The sequence below is a fragment of the Mobula birostris genome, chromosome 13, assembly GCF_030028105.1.
Source record: "Mobula birostris isolate sMobBir1 chromosome 13, sMobBir1.hap1, whole genome shotgun sequence".
Taxonomy (NCBI): Eukaryota; Metazoa; Chordata; class Chondrichthyes; order Myliobatiformes; family Myliobatidae; genus Mobula; species Mobula birostris.
The window spans coordinates 74,174,032-74,193,061 of NC_092382.1; the positions used below are offsets into that span (position 1 = coordinate 74,174,032).

A 19,030-nucleotide genomic window follows, 5' to 3' on the forward strand; every position below is an offset into this window, starting at 1 on the left:
GGACCACACACCCTAACTAAACCGGACAACATCCCAGTTAACCCTGGCCACACCCCCACAAAGGGGCTTACTTAACGCTGGGACCCATGCCCCTTTCTTCCCCCCACCCCATGGGGAGGCCTGCATCCACATTCCTCAGCCATAGCCCTAAACATAACAACTTCACCCATCCTACACACCCCCATCGACCTGAGCCCTCTCTCCACCGGGAGGCCAGGTTTACCCCACTTCACCATTGGTTTGGGTGCTCTTTCAACTCCTCCCACCACCGCAAGGTCCCGTGGCCCCACCACCCAGCCATACACCTGAGTCTAACACTTCCAACCCCCCTGCACACCCCCATAAACCTGTGCCTTCTCCCCACCAGGGAGCCAAGTTCACCTCACAAACATTCCCAACCCTACCCTTCACCCTAATCCTAACTTCCAACTGACCGTGCACCCGAACTAAACTGGACAGTGCTCCAAATAATCCAAGCCACATCCCATAAAAGGGCTTACATAACAGCCCTTTGCCCTGCCCCTAAACCTAACATCTCCAACCCTCCTACACACCCCCATAAACCCAAGACCTCAACCCACCAAGGGGCCAAATTCACCCAATATCACCAGCAGTTCAGTTCCTGTTTCAGCCCTCCCCCCTACTGCAAGGTCCTCCAGAAACCCCACCCCCAGCAATGCCAATTGCCACCCCACCCCACCCCCTTTCGCTGTGAATCCTCCACCCCCATTACCTAACTCTACCTCCGGGCCTGTCCCTCCCCACAGCACCCCTCAATAAGCTACTGCACAACCCCCAGATTACAGCACTCAGTTCCTATAAAGCCCACCACCCCCAAAACATTATCCATAAGCAATAACTCCACCATTTTAGCAAACTTCAAAATGGAGGTTAACGAGGAGCGAGATCCCAAGAAAGGCAAGTCCGGGACCAAGATGATGACAATCTGGGCCAAAAACAAAGTGGCAGGGTGAAGTGACACTCATCTCCAGTACGAGATGTACAAACACTAGAGGGATATTTTGCCCACTACCCGCACACTCGCATCCTAACTCTGTGGACAGTGTTTGATGGTTGTAATGGTTATAAATGGTTATATAATAAACCCCACGGTTCCAGAATGTTCTTGCCATTTTCAGTTTCAATAAAATATATTTAAATCATTATGGCTGTTATGTCTGCATGTCAAGGGTAAAATAGGACATGATATTGTGTGATAGTAGATGTTTTTTCTCCATGAACGAGTGGTGTAAAACCTAAAAAAATACTCTCCCTCCTCTCTGAAACATTAATTAAGGATTAATCACCCATTTATTAATGTCAGATAGGCTGTTTTAGCATTCTGAATAGATCTGTCGTTCAAACTTTGGTAAAGACACTTGTTATGAGGGGATTCTTGGGCCGGGTCAAAATTGACCCAGACCATACTGTGAAGGTATAGAATAGGAACAGTATTGAAGGGTTAAAGATATATGTGTTCATGCCATCGGGTTGTAAACTACCCGGATGTAATATGTGTTGTTCCTCCAACCTGAGAGTGAACTCATCGTGTTAGTTAAACAATGAACTGGAAGGGAGAGTGGATTCATAGTTTTCCCCTGGGATCCCTATTAAATCAATCCTCTCTCACCTTAAACCAGTGCCGTCAGGTTGTTGATTCCACAAAGGAGGGGAAAGGACTGCGCACATTCCCCATTTCTGTTGTTACATACCCTGTAACGGACTAAAGAACCAGCCGAAATGGAACACACCTGGAGTCTGGTTTTGCTGTTAACTATTTCTATTTTTATGAGTAACTGCACAAAACAGTAATATATAACCAGAGAAATCAAACAGGTTAGCAGAACCTATGCATATACAGGTGTGTAAATACAGAACCCAAACTTCTTCAAGTTTAGGTGGTGAGGGATACAGTCTGATTGTTCAGTTCAATGCTCATGTTAATTAATGCAAGGTGTTTGTAGTCTAAAAGGTGAATGCTGTGAGAAGGCAATTATGTCGAAATTCCACAGATTCCATGACAGCAATACAAGATAACAATAGTAGTAGGTTTCATCTCCGAAGTTGTTCCACTCCACACATGAAGTATCACCGACAGTGATCTTCAACAAATATCCTTTCAACACAAGCGGTACCACACTCAAATTCAGCTACGGGTCATCCCAAAGTGGTGGCCACAGGATACTCAAACCAAATCGGCGTATGGATTATCTTCACAGTAGCTTATCACAAAGGGAACCCTCTTCAAGGGAACCACCACCCAGGCAAGGGTAGACACACCAGTAGATTCCACAAGGTTACCCCAAACACACAATGCGATAGCCACTTATCCAGCTCCACGACATACGAAATAACTCCAACGGTGATTTGCCACAGGGGTGTCTTTCTTCAGTGAACTACCACACCCAGACAAGGGTAACACACAAGTGGTATTCACAAAGGTTTCCCCCTCACCAGAGAATCCTCTCTTGTGGATTAACTACGTGACAATCACACCTTCGTATTCAAATGGAACTCAAACTCACCCTTTACGGGCTACAGAGGAGAGAGTCCAAACAGTGACCTCTTTGTCACTCGGTTTCTTCTGTTTCAAACCTTTCTCTCCCCTCTTCTCTTCCTGCAAACTTGTTCTAGTTGCAGAAAACTTGTGAGTCATTCATCAATACCAGGATCCATCTCAACTCAGCCCTTTTGGGCTACTGACCGACTCACTGGTGTCTTCCATTGACCAAATCCATCTTGACTCTGAGCACGCGCTTTTCTGTGTCCGTAATTGTTCTTGTAGAAAGTAAACACGCTGCAGAGAAACCATAACATCAAATGTCCATCAAATAACTCCACCTCTCTCTCTCTTTCTCTTTCCATGGCAACCCACAAGCTGACAGCAATAGTCCGTGTCCTTGTAAAAGTGTAAACACGAGCTAAAGGCAGTTCCGCCCCTCTCACTCTCAACAGAAATCCAAAAGTTAGTCTCAGTTCTCTGTTGTTCCTTAAAGTGACAGTCCACAGCAAAAAATAACCTTAGGGGTTCATAACACTGTACATTCATGGTTTGGAACACCTGCATCATGTCAGCCTCAATCTCCTGCACTTCAAGGTGTGAAGTCCCAACCTGCCCAGCCTCTCTCCAGACCTCAGTCCCTCGAGTACCGGCACCATTCTCGTAAATCTCCTCTGCACTCATTCCAGCTTGATGTCCTCTCTCCTACAGAACGACCAAAACTGAATACAATAATCCAGGTGCTGATACCCTAACAAACACTAATGCAACCTCACTGGCCTCTTCTTCAGGCCTTGAGCCATGAGATATGAAACACAGGCTGCTCAGCCAATCGAGTCTGCTCCATCATTCCTTCGTGTCCAGTTGATTCTCTCTCTCAACCCCATTCTCCTGCCTTCTCCCCATAATCTTTCAACATCATTTAAAATACATTCAATGACTTGGCATCTACTCAGTCCATGGCAATGAATTCCAAAGATTTACCGCTCCCTGACTACAGGAATTGCTCCTCATCTCTGCTCTCAGTGGATGCCCTGTATGTTGAGGCCGTGGCCTCTGCTCCCAGACTGACACAGTGTAGGGTGCATCTTCTTCACAGCCACTCAGTCCAGGCCTTTCAGTATTTAATAGGTTTCAATGAGATCCCCTCTCTTTCTTCTGGACCAGCGAGTACAGGGTCAAAGCTGTTCAACGCTCCTCATACATTAACCCTTTCATTCCTGGAATCATTCTGGTGAACCTTCTCCCGACCCGCTCCAATACGAGCACATTTTTTTCCTCAGTTAAACTGCTCACAATACAGCAAGAGCGATCTGACCAATGAGTTATAAAGCTACAGTGTCACGTCCTTGCTCTTATATGCTAACGTTACAGTTGTTATCCTTAATCAACTCAATCTGCAAGCAAATGTTTAGGGCCTCCTGCTCAAGCACTCACAAGTACCCATACACCTCTGATTTTTGAATTTTCTCCCATTTAATTTTTTTTCTACACCCTTATTCTTTCTACCAATTGTACGTGACCGTACACTTGCAGACACTGTATTTCATCTGATACTTCGTTGTCTGTTCTCCAAATCTATCAAAGTCCTTCTGCAGACTCCCGCTTTGCTCCAAACTACCTATCCCGTACCTATCTTTGTATCAACTGCAAAGTTTGTCACCAAGGTATCGATTTAACATTAAAAGATGCAGTCTCAATACTGACCCCCACGGAACACCATTAGTTACTGACAGCATAACGGAATTCTCCACATTATTCTGACTCTTTCTCCCTTGTCAGTCAGCCAATCTTCCATCCATACAAGCATCTTTCCTGTAAATCCATGAGCTGTGATCTTGTTAAGCAACCTCACGTGCAGCACCTTAGAGACATAGAAAACCTACAACACAGTACAGGCCCTTCGGCCCACAAGGCTGTGCTGAACATGTCCTTACCATAGAATTACCTAGGCTTATCCATACTCCCCTATTTTTCCAAGCTCCATGTACCTATCCAGGAGACTCCTAAAAGACCTCATCGTTTCCACCTCAACACTGCCACTGGCAGCCCATTCCACGCACTTACTGCTCTCTGCGTAAAAAATTCACCCGATATCTCCTCTGTACCTACATCCACGCACCTTAAAACAGTGCCGGCTCGTGTTAGCCATTTCACCCTGGGAAAAAAAAACCTGTCTGTCAACATGATCAGTGCCTCTCCTCATCTTATACACGTCTATCAGATCACCTTTCATCCTCCGTCACTCCAAGGAGAAAAGGCTGGGTTCACTCAACCTATTCTCATAAGCAGTGCTCCCCAATCCAGGCAACATCCTTGTATATCCCCTGTGCATTGCCCTTTCGGCGTGCATTTCCTATCCCCCATTGTAATTTGTGGACCACATACTCACCACTGTTTGGAGATCTCTCTACAATTCCCATAAGGGATTTATTTTTTTTAACATTTGCTATTCCTTAATTCTACCCACAGATTCGACACCTTCCAACCCTATGCCACCTCTTTCTAATGATTTTATTTAATATTTTACCAACAGGGCCACACAACCCCACTACCAGCTTGTTCTTAGCTTGTTCTTTCAAGAAACATACAAGTATCTGGGAAACAAGAGGACCTGCAGATGCTGGAAATTTAGAGAACTACACACAGTGCAGGAGGAGCTCAGCATGTCAGGCAGCATCTATGGATGGGAATCAACATTTTGGGCCAAGACCCTTCATCGGGACTCTTGATAGCCACGTATCTGGAATATCAACAAGCAAAGAAAATAGAAAGTAGTGTGAAATAGGGAAAACCTTTGACAAAATTTAGTTGAAGGCTTAAAAAACCTGCCAAACAGTTCAATAGTTAACAAATACAACAAAGACAGTAAATACCTTCATCAATACCAACATTGACTTTTTTAATGAAAATATCTTGCTCCCACTTCAATCAGTAAAATTTACAAAGATCAATAAGAACTGAAATGACAACTTTAGAAAAGACTATTTACACTCAAACCCACTTAGATTAACACTACCTTGGACAGAAGGAGGAAGAGAAATAACACACATGAAAAAAAAATCACACAACAGTCAGATAAAACATCTAAGTATATATTTTCATCAAAAATGAAGAGGATTCAGCACTCCATGTGTGTTTCTGCAATCATGATAAGAAGTACAGGCCAGAAAACTTCAATGAGAGGCCAACTCAGAAAAATGAATCATCACTATGGAAGAAAACATTAACCAGTGGAATGAGTATGACCCTCCATGGGAGACATCCCAATGATCTGAGCAGACGAGATGGTGACAAGGAAGCATCGAGCACCTGACTGAGAGTTGGAGACCTCTTCCCAGAAACAGAGGGGTTCCTTGCAGAAATACAGGACAAGGTGTTTAAACAAAGGAAAAAAAAATCAAAAATACATACAATACAAACAAACAAGGCAATAAATCCAGCAAATGCCGAGAAACCAGACACAATCCAACACATTCCAGGATCCAGCAGTTTGAATCAATCTGATTACTTATGAAGGCACAATGAAATGTCAAATATCAGTCACCAAAATCTTGCTTTAAAATACAAACTCATGAATGACCACCATAACTTCATTAAGGCACCATAAATTCAAACCTGATCCAGTTCGGGACAGAATCTCACATTTCATATGATAATCAATAAATTATTACAGACAGGACAATCTCAAATAACCATCTGGATATAATATCACAGGATAAACAAGCAGGAACAACTCCCTCAATAGATAAAACTATTCCCAACACACACATGTTCCTCGAAGTGGAGCACCTCACCACGGGCATTGCTTGTGTCATCAGTCAGACAACCGAATTATATTCCCTGTCAATCAGCTTCCAAATGTTGCTACTCTGTCATTCGTTGCCACGCCCCGCTGCTGATTCCCTTCCCCTCATCATACATTCTTACCCTGACCATCGTCCAGAGCCCCAAACTCTGCCCTGTGCAGACCCGCCTCTGGTTTCTGACTCTGCTCCGTTGAACATCCAACTGACAGTTTCCCATTCTGCTTTCAGTCTTTAGAGGACAGTGGTGTTTTCTAACAAACCTATACAAGCAGGGAAAGTGACCCATAATGTGGAAATGAGCCCTGAATAAGGAGGTTAACTACCAATGTCATTCTTCCTCAGCCCAGAGATTAGAGGGGCGAAGAACATCTCAGACAGAGCTGCAGTCAGCTCGACGACTTCAGTCTGCAGAGAATTCAAGCAAAACCTCTTCACCCACAGAGTGGTGACTGTTTGGAACCCATCACCACAGGGAGAGTGAGAGATGAACAACAGTGCAGGATTTCAAAGGACTGTTGTGGCACTGAATCACTGGCAGGGTCCAGCCGGCCTGAGTTGACTCTCTACTGTACACTAGGTGTGTTATAAATTCACTAAGTACCGGAGACAGAGTTTAAAATAGAACTGATTTATTTGTCTCAGATCCAGAATATTAAACTCCAGCCCCATTAAAGGTGAATATGCAGCAGAAGAAACTCCTCCCATGCCCAGTGACCAGGGTGCAGAACTGGGTGTGGTGAGCAGCAGCAATAATTGCAGAGTTCAGCACTGACAGTCACTCTCGAAATTGCATTCAGCACGGTGATGGACAAATATCCAGCATGCAGCTTATTGAAACTTTCTCCCCAGTGTGAACCCAGCAGTATGTCACAAGTGTAACACGCTGTAAGGTTTCACTGCTAATGTAACGGCCTCTGTGCGGTGTTTCACTGCTGAGGTAATGGTTTCTCTGTAGCAGCAATGTTTAGGTTATGACTGGAGATAACAGGGTTTTGGAGTGCGAGGTCATCCAGTGAGAGAAATGTTCTTTCTTGTGAGTCTGGAAGAGGGATTTTCGTGTTCTTTTGTTGGGGAGAAATGAGAAGATGCGAATGGAGAGAGTGGGCCCTTTTTTTTTTGTTTACTTCACTAACCATATAGAACCACAGAACACTACCACACAGAATGCCCTTCTTGGCTCTGCTGAACCATTTTTCTGCCTAGTCCCACTGACCTGCACCCGGACCAATTTACCACATTATCATCCAGATCATTGATATAGATGACAAATAACAATGGACCCAGCACTGATCCCTGTGGCACACCACTAGTCACAGGCCTCCACTCAGAGAGCATTCCTCTACTACCACACTCTGGCTTCTTCCATTGAGCCAATGTTTAATCTAATTTACCACCTCTCCATGTATACCTAGCGACTGAATTTTCCTAACTAACCTCCCATGTGGGACCTCGTCAAAGGCCTTACTGAAGTCCATGTAGACAAAATCCACTGCCTTCCCTCCATCCACTTTCCTGGTAACCTCCTCGAAAAACAGATTGGTTAAACATGACCTACCACGCACAAAGCCATGTTGACTCTGCATATTATGTCCCTGTGTATCCAAATACTTGTAAATCCTATCTTTTAGTACTCCTTCCAATAACTTACCTACTACCGACGTCAAACTTACCGGCCTATAATTTTCCAGATTACTTTTAGATCCTTTTTTAAACAACGGAACAACATGAGCCATCCTCCAATCCTCCAGCACCTCACCCGTAGATACCGACATTTTAAATATATCTGCCAGGGCCCCTGCAATTTCAACACTAGTCTCCTTCAAGATCCGAGGGAATACCCTGTCAGGTTCTGGGGATTTATCCACTCTAATTTGCCTCAAGATAGCAAGCACCTCCTCCTTTTCAATCTGTACAGTTTCCATGATCTCACTACCTGTTTCCCTTAATTCCATAGACTTCATGCCAGTTTCCTTAGTAAATACAGACGTAAAAAACCCATTTAAGATCTCCCCCATTTCTTTTGGCTTCACACATAGCCGACCACTCTGATCTTCAAGAGGACCAATTTTATCCCTTACAATCCTTTCACTCTTAATATACCTGTAAAAGCTCTTTGGATTATCCTTCACCTTGACTGCCAAGGCAACCTCATGTCTTCTTTTAGCCCTCCTGATTTCTTTCTTAAGTTTTTTTCGCACTTTTTATACTCCTCTAGCACCTTATTTGCTCCCTGTTTCCTATACATGTCATACAACTCTCTCTTCTTCTTTATCAGAGCTCCAATATCCCTTGAGAACCAAGGTTCCTTATTCCTATTCACTTTGCCTTTAATCCTGACAGGATCATACAAACTCTGCACTCTCAAAACTTTCTCCTTTGAAGGCTTCCCACTTACCAATCACACCCTTGCCAGAGAACAAACTGTCCCAATCCATGCTTTTTGGATCCTTTCTCATTTCTTCAAATTTCGCCTTTTTCCAGTTTAGAACCTCAAACCGAGTACCAGATCTATCGTTATCCATGATCAAGTTGAAACTAATGGTGTTATGATCACTGGAACCAAAGTGCTCCCCTACACACACTCCCGTCGCCAGTCCTAACTCATTTCCGAATGGGAGATCTAATATTGCATCCTCTCTAGTTGGTACCTCCATATATTGATTTAGAAAACTTTCCAGAACACATATTACAAGCTCTAACCTGTCTAGACCTTTAACAGTATGGGAGACCCAATCAGTATGTGGAAAATTAAAATCCCCTACTATCACTAATTTTTCCTTCCTGCAGTTGTCTATCTCTCTGCAGATATGCTCCTCCAATTCTCGTTGACTACTGGGTGGTCTATAATACAACCCCATTTATGTGGCCATACCTTTCTTGTTTCCCAGCTCCACCCATATGGCCTCAATAGACAAGCCCTCTAATCTGTCCTGCCTGAGCACTGCTGTAACATTTTCCTGACTAGCAATGCTACCACCTGCAGCCCCCACCCCCTTTCATTCCTCTGCCTCTATCACGTCTGAAACATCAGAACCCTGGAACATTAAGCTGCCAGTCCTATCCCTCCTGCAGCCAAGTTTCACTAATTGCTATAATGTCGTCATTCCATGTGTCAATCCATGCCCTCAGCTCATCTGCCTTCCACACAATACTCCTTGCATTGAAATAGACACACCTCAGAAGATTGTTTCCACCATGCACAACCCTTCTAATTGTGGCTTTGCATGAGCTTTTAACATCATTTATTTTCACCCCCGCTCCACTATCTGCTCTGGCACTCTGGTTCCCATCCCCCTGCAAATCGAGCTTAAACCCTCCCCAATAGCACGAACAAACCTCCCCGCAAGGATACCGGTCCCCTTGTAGTTCAGGTGTAACCCGTCTCTCTTGTACAGGTCCCACCTGCCCCAGAAGAGATCCCAATGATCCTGAAATCTGAAACCCTGCCCCCTACACCAGTTCCTCAGCCTTAGTCAAAGTAAGAATTATAAAGTTCAATCGTTTAATCAGATATTGTTTACCATTTGTTATTTTGTGGTACCGATTTGTAACAGAGGAGACATCACGCAGCATCCACCCAAACGAGATTTCTTAAGTTTGGCCGGGCTGGGGGGCTATCACCCCCTATATTAAGCTGCTAGCTGAAGCGAGAGTTACATAAGGTTAGATGACTGAGTGAATCCTTTCCCACATACACAGCAGGGGAACGGCCTCTCCCCAGTGTGAACTCAGTCATGCACATTTGGTTGATTTGGCTGAGAGAATCTCTTCCCAAAGTCTGAGCAGGTGAACGGCCTCTCCCCAGTGTGAAGTCGCTGGTGTCTCTGTAGGTGGAATGACCGAGTGAATCCTTTCCCACAGTCTGAGCAGGTAAACGGCCTCTCCCCAGTGTGAACTGACTGGTGTCCCTTCAGTTGAGATGACTGAGTGAATCCCTTCCCACACACTGAGCAGGTGAACTGCCTCTCCCCAGTGTGAACTGACTTGTGTACAAGTAGGTGGGATGACCGACTGAATCCCTTCCCACAGTCTGAGCAGGTGAACGGCCTCTCCCCAGTGTGAACTCGCTGATGTCCCTTCAGATGAGATGAGTAAGTGAATCCCTTCCCACAGTCTGAGCAGGTGAACGGCAGCTCCCCTGTGTGAACTCGCTGGTGTGCCTTCAGGTTGGATGACCAAGTGAATCCCTTCCCACACACTGAGCAGGTGAATGGCCTCTCCCCAGTGTGAACTCTCTGATGTACCTTCAGTTTAGATGACTGAGTGAATCCCTTCCCACAGTCTGAGCATTTGAACGGCCTCTCCCCAGTATGAACTGACGTGTGTACCAGTAGGTCGGATGACCGAGTGAATCCCTTCCCACAGTCTGAGCAGGTGAACGGCTTCTCACCGGTGTGAAATCGCTGATGTCCCTTCAGTTCAGATGACGAAGTGAATCCCTTCCCACAGTCCGAGCAGGTGAACGGCCGCTCCCCAGTGTGAAATCGCTGATGTATCTTCAGTTGAGATGACGAACTGAATCCCTTCCCACAGTCTGAGCAGGTGAATGGCCTCTCTCCAGTGTGAACTCTCTGATGTACCTTCAGTTTAGATGAGCAAGTAAATCCCTTCCCACAGTCCAGGCAGGTGAACGGCCGCTCCCCGGTGTGAACTGACTGGTGTCTCAGTAGGGCGGATGACCGAGTGAATCCCTTCCCACAGTCTGAGCAGGTGAACAGCTGCTCTCCAGTGTGAACTCGCTGGTGAGCCATTAGGTCAGATGACCGAGTGAATCCTACCCCACAAATTCAGCAGATTACCAACATCTGCCCAGTGTGAACTGACTGGTGTGTCCATAGGTGGGAAGACCGATTGAATCCCTTCTCATATACAGAACAGGTGAATGGCCTTGTCCCAGTGTGAACTTGCTGATGTACCTTCAGTTGAAATGACCGACTGAATTCATTCCCACTGTCTGAGCAGATGAATAGGTTCCCCCCTGTGAAGTGATGGGCATGCCAGTCGGTCAGATGATCGAGTGAATCCCTCCCCACAGTCTGAGCAGGAAGGATGATCGAGTGAATTCCTTGCTCCACTTCTTAAATATCTGGACAGAGACAGCAAAACTGGCGTCTTCTGCTCGAGATTTCTGTAGACAAATTCCTTGTCCTGTTTAACCTGTAAAATTATTTACAAAATTCATCAATGGATGTAGGTCAACATTTCAGATGAGATCACTTGATTTGTCAAGGTGTGATCTGACATCACACTGTTACAGTGAGTTCAACCCAAGTTGAAGAGAGAAATCATCTTCTAACTGGGCACAGTGCTGGTATCTGGAATGACCATCAAACTCTCTGATGCTCTTCCTGTCTCTATAAGAATGGGGAATTTCTGCCGTCTCCAATCTGTGACCTGGCTCAGTTTGATTCTCTCCATTGGTATTATTCCCTGTTCCCACTGAGCTGCACGGGTTCCTGGCCCCACAGTAAGTGAAACACTCTTACACAAATAGCTGGCAGTGCATTCCACGCACCCAGAACTCTCTGTGTAAAAAACTTACCCCTGACATCCCCTTGGTATTTATTTCCAAGCACTTTAAAACTATGGCCCCTCTTGTTATCCATTTCAGCCCTGGGAAAAAGCCTCTGGCTATCCACAAGATCAATGCCCCTCATCATCTTATACGTCTAAAAAAGGCTCTAAACATAAACAAGGAAATCATACATTGAAGATTTGTTAGAAGTATACAAAATTATGAGGGTATAGATAGGGTTAATGCAAGCAGCTCTTTCGACTGAGGTTGGGTGGGATGACAACCAGAGGTCATGGGTGAAAATTTAACGGGAACATTTGGAAAATCTCTTTACTGAAATGGTCATGAGAGTGTGGAATGAAATGCCAGCACAAGTGGTGAATATGAGCTCGACTTCACCATTTCGAAGAGGTTCGGATGGGAGCCTGGATGGTAGGGGTACGGAGGGCAATGGTCCAGGTGCAGGTGGTTGCATTAGACAGCCTAAATGTTTTTCGGCATTGACTAGATGGGCCAAATAGGCTGTTTCCGTACTGAACTACCCCATGTTTCTATGACAGAGAAGCTGGCCAAACTTGTTTGGAAGGGATACGGTAAGAGTGATAACGGAGCAGCAATGGCTGGAGTTTCTGGGAGCAATTCCGGAGCTGAGTGATAGATACATCCCAAAGAAGTGTAGGCTGTGGAAAGGCAGGAGGACAAAATCCTGGCTGAAATGAGAAGCCAAAGCCAAAATAAAAGCCAAAGAGAGGGCAAACAAAAGAGCAAACACGAACAGGGAATGGACTTGCACAGTGTGAACTTGCTGATGTACCTTCAGTTGAGATTACTGACTGAATCCATTCCCACTGTCTGAGCAGGTGAATGGGTTCACCCCTGTGTAAAATGTTGGGCGCGTCAGTCAGTCAGATGATCGAGTGAATCCATCCCCACAGTCTGAGCAGGAAGGATGATCGAGTGAATCCCTTGCTTCCACTTCTTAAATATCTGGACAGAGACAGCAAAACTGGTGTGTTGTGTTCGAGATTCCCATAGACAAATTCCTTGTCATTTTTAACCTGTAAAAAGATTTACAAAATTCATCAATGGGTGCAGGACAACATTTCAGATGAGATCACTTGAGTTGTCAAGGTGTGATCTGGCATCACGCTGTTACAGTGAGTTCAACCCAATTTGGAGAGAGAAATCATCTTCTAACTGGGCACAGTGCTGGTATCTGGAATGATCATCAAATTCTCTGATAGTCTTCCTGTCTCTATGAGAATGGGTTCAGAGGAGATGTGAGGGGTATGTTTTTTTACGCAGAGAGTGCTGAGTGTGTGGAATGGGCTGCCGGCAACGGTGGCAGAGGTGGATACAATAGGGTCTTTTAAGAGACCCCTGGACAGGTATATGGAGCTCAGAAAATTAGAGGTAATTTCTCAGGTATGGACATATTCGGCACAGCTTTGTGGGACAAAGAGCCTGTGTTGTGGGGTAGTTTTTTTTCTATGTTTCTACCCTCCCCAATCTGTGACCTGGCTCAGCTTGACTCTCTCCATTGGTATTATTCCCTGTTCCCACTGAGCTACATGGGTGCCTGGCCCCACAGTAACTGAAACACTCTCACACGAATAGCCTTTGTTAACATGCAGCTGGGATTTTCTTTTATGTATTACTAACTTAAAGTGCCACAGTTTTAACACCATATAAACAATTCCTGCTGAGATGAATGGTTGGTCCACACAGCTGGTAAAAGGACTTAGAGTGAGTTTTTGTATTATTTCAGGTTCTTGTCACAGTCATAGAATAATACAATACAGAAACAGGCCCTTTGGCCCATCTGGTTGGTGCCGAGCTACTTAAACTTTCTACTGCCATACCCCTACCATCCAGGTACCTGTACAAACCTCTGAAATGTTCAACTTGAGCTTGCAGGCACCGGGTGTGCTGGCTGCTCATTCCACACCTGGATGACGGTCTGTGTGAAGAAGTTTCCCCTCATGTTCCCCTACCGTTTCACCTTTCACACTTAACCCATGGCTTCTGGTTGTAACCCACCCAATCCCAGTGGAGAAAGCCAGCTTGCATTTACCCTATCTATGCCCCTCTATCACAATCAAATCTCCCCTCAATCTTCCACATTCCAAGCAATAAAGTCCTGATCTGTTCAATCTTTCCTAATAACCCAAGTCCTCCAGACCTGGAAACATCCTTGTGAATTTTCTCAGAACTCTTTCAACCTCTTTTACATCTTTCCTGTAGGTAGGTGACCTCAAGTGCAAACAAGACTCCACATTAGGCCTCACCAATATCTTCTACAAGTCAACATAACATCCATAAAACCGAAAGAAGCTGCAGAAGATCGTGAACACAGCGCAGCGCATCACACAAACCAATCTTCCGTCCTTGGACTCACTTTACACCGCACACTGCCGGAGCAGTGCTGCCGGGATAATCAAGGACACGACCTACCCAGCCAACACACTTTTCGTCCCTCTTCCCTCCGGGAGAAGGTTCAGGAGCTTGAAGACTCGTACGGCCAGATTTGGGAACAGCTCTTTTCCAACTGTGATACGACTGCTGAACGGATCCTGACCCGAATCTGGGCCGTACCCTCCAAATATCCGGACCTGTCTCTCGTTTTTTTTGCACTACCTTACTTCCCATTTTTCTATTTTCTATTTATGATTTATAATTTAAATTTTTAATATTTACTAATTTTAACTATTTTTAATATTTAATATGTGTAATCCAGGGAGTGTGAAGCGCAGAATCAAATATCGCTGTGATGATTGTTCGTTCTAGTTCCAATTGTTTGGCAACAATGAAGGATAAAGTATAAAGTATAAAGATCTATCATTGTCACTACTTTGGTTCATGAAGGCCAATGGGCTGAAATCTTTCTGTCCGTATCTAACTGTGACACCACTTTCAGTGAATTAAGGACGTGTATTCCAGATCCCTTTCTTCTACAACACTCCTCCATGCCTGAACAGTCACTGTGAAAGTCCTCCCTTGGTAGGTCCTACCAAAGTGCAACACCTCACACTTGTCTCCATTAAATTCCATTTTCCATTTCTCAAACCATTTTCCCAGCTGGTCCAGATCGCACTGCAAGCCATGATAGTCTTCTTCACTGTCCACTGCTGGTCCAGATCGCACTGCAAGCCATGATAGTCTTCCTCACTGTCCACTGCACCACCAATCTCGGTGTCAGCCACAACTTTGCTGATCCAGCTAACCATGTTATCATCCAGATTACTGATATAGATGACAAACAACAACAGATCCAGCACTGATCCCTGTGGCACACCACTAGTCACAGGCCTCCGGTCAGAGAGGCAACCATCTGCTACCACAGTCTGGCTTCTCCCAAAGACAGTGTCTCATTCAATTTACTATCTCATCTTGAATGCTGAATGACTGAACCTTCTTGACCAACCTCCCATATGAGACTTTGTCAAGTGCTTTGCTAAAGTCCATGTAGACAACATCCACTGCCTTGCCTTCGTCCACTTTCCTGATAACTTCCTCGAGAGACTCTATAAGATTGGTTAGACATGACCTACCGTGCACAACGCCATGCTGTCTATCCTTAATCAGTCTACATCTATCCAAATACTTATATATCTGGTTCCTGCACATACATTTCAATAACCTTCCCCTACTGATGTCAAGCTCACCAAAGTACAATTTCTTAGTTTATTTTTAGAGCCTTTCTTGAACAGCAGAACAACATTGGCTGTCCTCCAATCCTCCAGTACCTCACCTGTCACTAAGGTTGATTTATATATCTGTGCTTGGGCCCCGACAATTTCTGCACTTGTCTTCCGCAGAGTCCTGGGGAACAACCTGTCAGGCCCTGGGGATTTATCCACGGTAATGTGTCTTAAGACAGCAAACACCTCCACCTCTGTAATCTGTACAGGGTCCATGAAGTTGATGCTGCTTTGCCTCACTTCTATAGACTGTGTCCAACTCCTGTGCAAATACGGATGCAAAAAAAACTATCTCCCCCATCTACTTGGTCTCCTCATATGGATTATCATTCTGATCTTCCAGCGGATTAACTTTCCCCTTGCAATCATTTTGCTCTTAACATGTCTGCAGAATCCCTGAGGAGTCTCCTAAATCTTGTCTGCTGGGGCAACCTCATGCCTTCTTTTATTTTAACTTGAATTTCCTGTATTTCATAAGTACCCCATTTGTTCCTATCTGCCTGTACCTGGTATGCACCTCCTTTTTATTGACCTGGGAGAAGAAGCACAAAGGGGTGATGGAGTTGCATGGTGGGAGCTGGGGAAAGGGGTTATTTAAATTAAAGTTGCAGGGGGAATGGGAGCCTGAATAACAGAACAGATAGTAGAGGGGTTGTGGAGACAGATGTTGTTCAGTCCTCAGACAAAGTCAGGAATGAAAAACGTTGAGCATGGCGCAGTGAATATGCTGAGCCCTGTATATTTCAATACAGGGAGCAGCGTAGGAAAGGCGGATGTGTTCACAGCGTGGAACAACACTGGAATTATGACACTAGGATCTGGCAACTGTGGATTGTGACAGGCTGCTTTATGGCAAAGGTGTGCTTGGTAAATGGGAGGCCTTCAAAGCAAAATTTTGAAAGTACAAGGCGGGTATGTGCTTGTCAGAATAAAAGGTAAAGTTGGAAACTGTATCTCTTGGTTTTCAAGAGATATTGAGAACCTGGTGAAGCACAAAAAGGAGTTGCATAACAGGGATAGGCAGGTAGATTCTTATGGAGTATAAGAAATGCAAGAGAACAAGGAAGAAATAAATCAGGATGGTTAAAAGAAAGCATGAGATTGCCCTCACAGAAAAGACGAAGGGTAAGCCTCAGGGATTCTAGAGATAGATTGAGAGCAAAAGGATTGCAAGGCACAAAGTTGGTCCTCTGGAAGACTGGAATGGCAATCCACGTGTGGAACCAAAGCAGATGGGGGAGATCTTAAATATTTTTTTCATCTTATTTACTCAGGAGATGGACACAGTGTCAATGAGAGTGTGGAAAAGCAGCATTAAAATCATGGACACTGTACAGATTAATGAAGAGGAGATGTTTGCTATCCTGAGGCAGATTAGGGTGGATAAATCTCCAGGGCATGACAAGGTGCTCCCTCGGACTCTACAGGAGGCAAGTGCAGAAATCGTCAGGGCCCTAGCAGAGATAATTAAATCATCCTTTGTGCCGGGAGAGTTATCAGAGGATTGTAGGATAGCCAGTTATTTCGCTGTTCAACATAGAACATAGAAATCTACAGCATATTCCAGGCCATTCAGCCCAATGTTTTGCCAACCATGAAACTTACTCTAGAAACTGCCTAGAATTTCCCTAGCACACAGACCTCTATTTTTCTAAGCTCCATGTACCTATCTAACAGGCTTTTAAACGACCCTATTGTATCTGCCTCGACCACCACTGCTGGCAGTGCATTCCACACACCCATCACTCTCTGTGTAAAAAACTTACCCCTGCCATCCCTTCGGTACCTATTTCCAAGCAGCTCAAAACTATGCCCCTCATGTTAGCCATTTCAGCCCTGGAAAAAGCCTCTGGCTATCCACACGATCAATGTCCCTCATCATCTTATACACCTGAAAAAGGCTCTAAGCATAAACAAGGAAATTATACAATGCTTTGAGGATTTGTTGGAAGTATACAGAAGTAGGAGGGTATAGATAGGGTAAATGCAAGCAGTTTTTTCCACTGATGTTGGGTGGGACGACAACCAGAGGTCATGGGTAAGTGACTTCCCCATTTATACAGCACAATACAGGCCCTTCAACCCACAATGTTGTGCCGAACATTACTTACTTTAGAAATTACCAAGAGTTCCCCATAGCCCTCTATTTTTCTATGTGCCATGTACCTATCCAGGAGCCTCTTAAAAGACCCTATTGTATCCAGCTTCATCACAGTGGCCGGCAGCCCACTCCACGCACTCACCACTCCGTAAAAAACTTACCTCTTGAGGTGATATCACGTGTCAGGACGTGACTGGACAGAGTTCCTAACGTGAGCAGAAATGAGAGAATGATCGAGAAGCATGGCAGTGTAAAACGTGGTTTTGTTGTTGTCAAATAAAAGTTCAATTCTGCCAGAATATGTTTGTTATTAGTAACCCACGGTACGTATAAAGAACACAACACCCCTGACATCTCCTTCGTACCTGCTTCCAAGCACCTTAAAACTGTGCCCTCTCTGCAGATTTCCTCTCGTTTGTGACTGGAGGCAGAACAAAGGTGATTTTCTCAACAGCTGATGTAAAAGATTTTGTTCCCTTTCTCCGAGTTCCCAGTCCTTGCATTCAGACAGCTGGAGCTCAGCTCAGTCTGAGAGATCCATCGGTTCCCATTCCCTCATCAGCCGGAAGCTCCCCGGGGTCCGTGCACGGATCGTGGGGATGAGAGAGAGGGAAGAGAGCAGGACTGTCCCGAGTTTGCAGGCCACAGTTTCCGGGAGTCACAGCAATTGCCCCTCAGTCGGTAGTGAAAACGGTCGCCCAGAGAAACACTTACCGGCAGCGATATCCGAGGCCTTTTGTGTACTACGCATGCGTGATATTCGGGACCAGCCGCAACCCTGACGCCTGCGCATTCGATCGGTGCTTCAGCGACGGCGAAAGGTGTTACGCAGAGCTTTCAAGTTAATCACAGAGCCATTGAAAGTTTCTGCAAGCACCGGTTCAAGTACATACCTCAGTTTTTGTGTGTAGAAAACTCAGCAGCTCGTTTAACACAGAATGCAGCTCCCATAAAACATTACACTTAACATCAGCAAACGTTCCGCATGTTTAATGCCAAAGTAGAACGTTCTTACAACTGCAGATATGAAACACAAGAGATTCTGCTGTTACAGGAGATGTGGACACATTCACACAAAATGCTGGAGGAACTCTGCAGTTCAGGCAGCAACTAAGCAGAGGTGTACACAGCCAATGCATGCTGAAGGGGTTCGGCCTAACCGTTGTTTATTTGTTCCTCTCCACATCGACTGCCTGATCTGCTGATTTCCACCAGTATTTTGCAGAAATTAACCACTTTTTTTTTGATCAACCAGCTTCCAAATGTTTTTGATCTTTCATTTGTAGCCACATCCAGCTGATCTGATTCCTCTTCTTCCCCCTCCTTGTAAACTCTCGGTCCCATCTCTTTCTGGAACCCCAAACCCCTGACTCAGGCTGGCAACCCTTGGGGTCTGACTCTGGT

General features: G+C 45.1%; 1 protein-coding gene across 2 annotated transcripts; it reads right to left on the reverse strand.

Annotated features, from left to right (window-relative positions):
* Positions 1-1,776: 1,776 nt before the first annotated feature.
* Positions 1,777-18,330, reverse strand: LOC140206993 (uncharacterized). 2 transcript variants are annotated; one of them, XR_011888445.1, is made up of 4 exons: positions 17,992-18,330; positions 12,639-12,882; positions 9,831-11,466; positions 1,777-2,797 (listed from the first exon to the last, which is right to left on the reverse strand). XR_011888445.1 is itself a non-coding variant. In XM_072275312.1 (3 exons), exon 3 carries the CDS (start codon positions 11,058-11,060, stop codon positions 10,038-10,040), a length of 1,023 nt encoding a protein of 340 aa, XP_072131413.1. In that variant the 5' UTR covers positions 11,061-11,466; positions 12,639-12,882; positions 17,992-18,330; the 3' UTR covers positions 7,081-10,037. The 2 variants fall into 2 exon arrangements, 1 of the variants encoding a protein (XP_072131413.1); XM_072275312.1 differs by lacking the exon at positions 1,777-2,797 and having other exon boundaries at positions 7,081-11,466.
* Between the last annotated feature and the right edge of the window lie 700 nt (positions 18,331-19,030).

Coding starts and splice junctions, on each gene's coding strand:
- LOC140206993 (XM_072275312.1), bottom strand. CDS start 11,060: ATGGCTCACCAGCGAGTTCACACTGGAGAGCAGCTGTTCACCTGCTCA.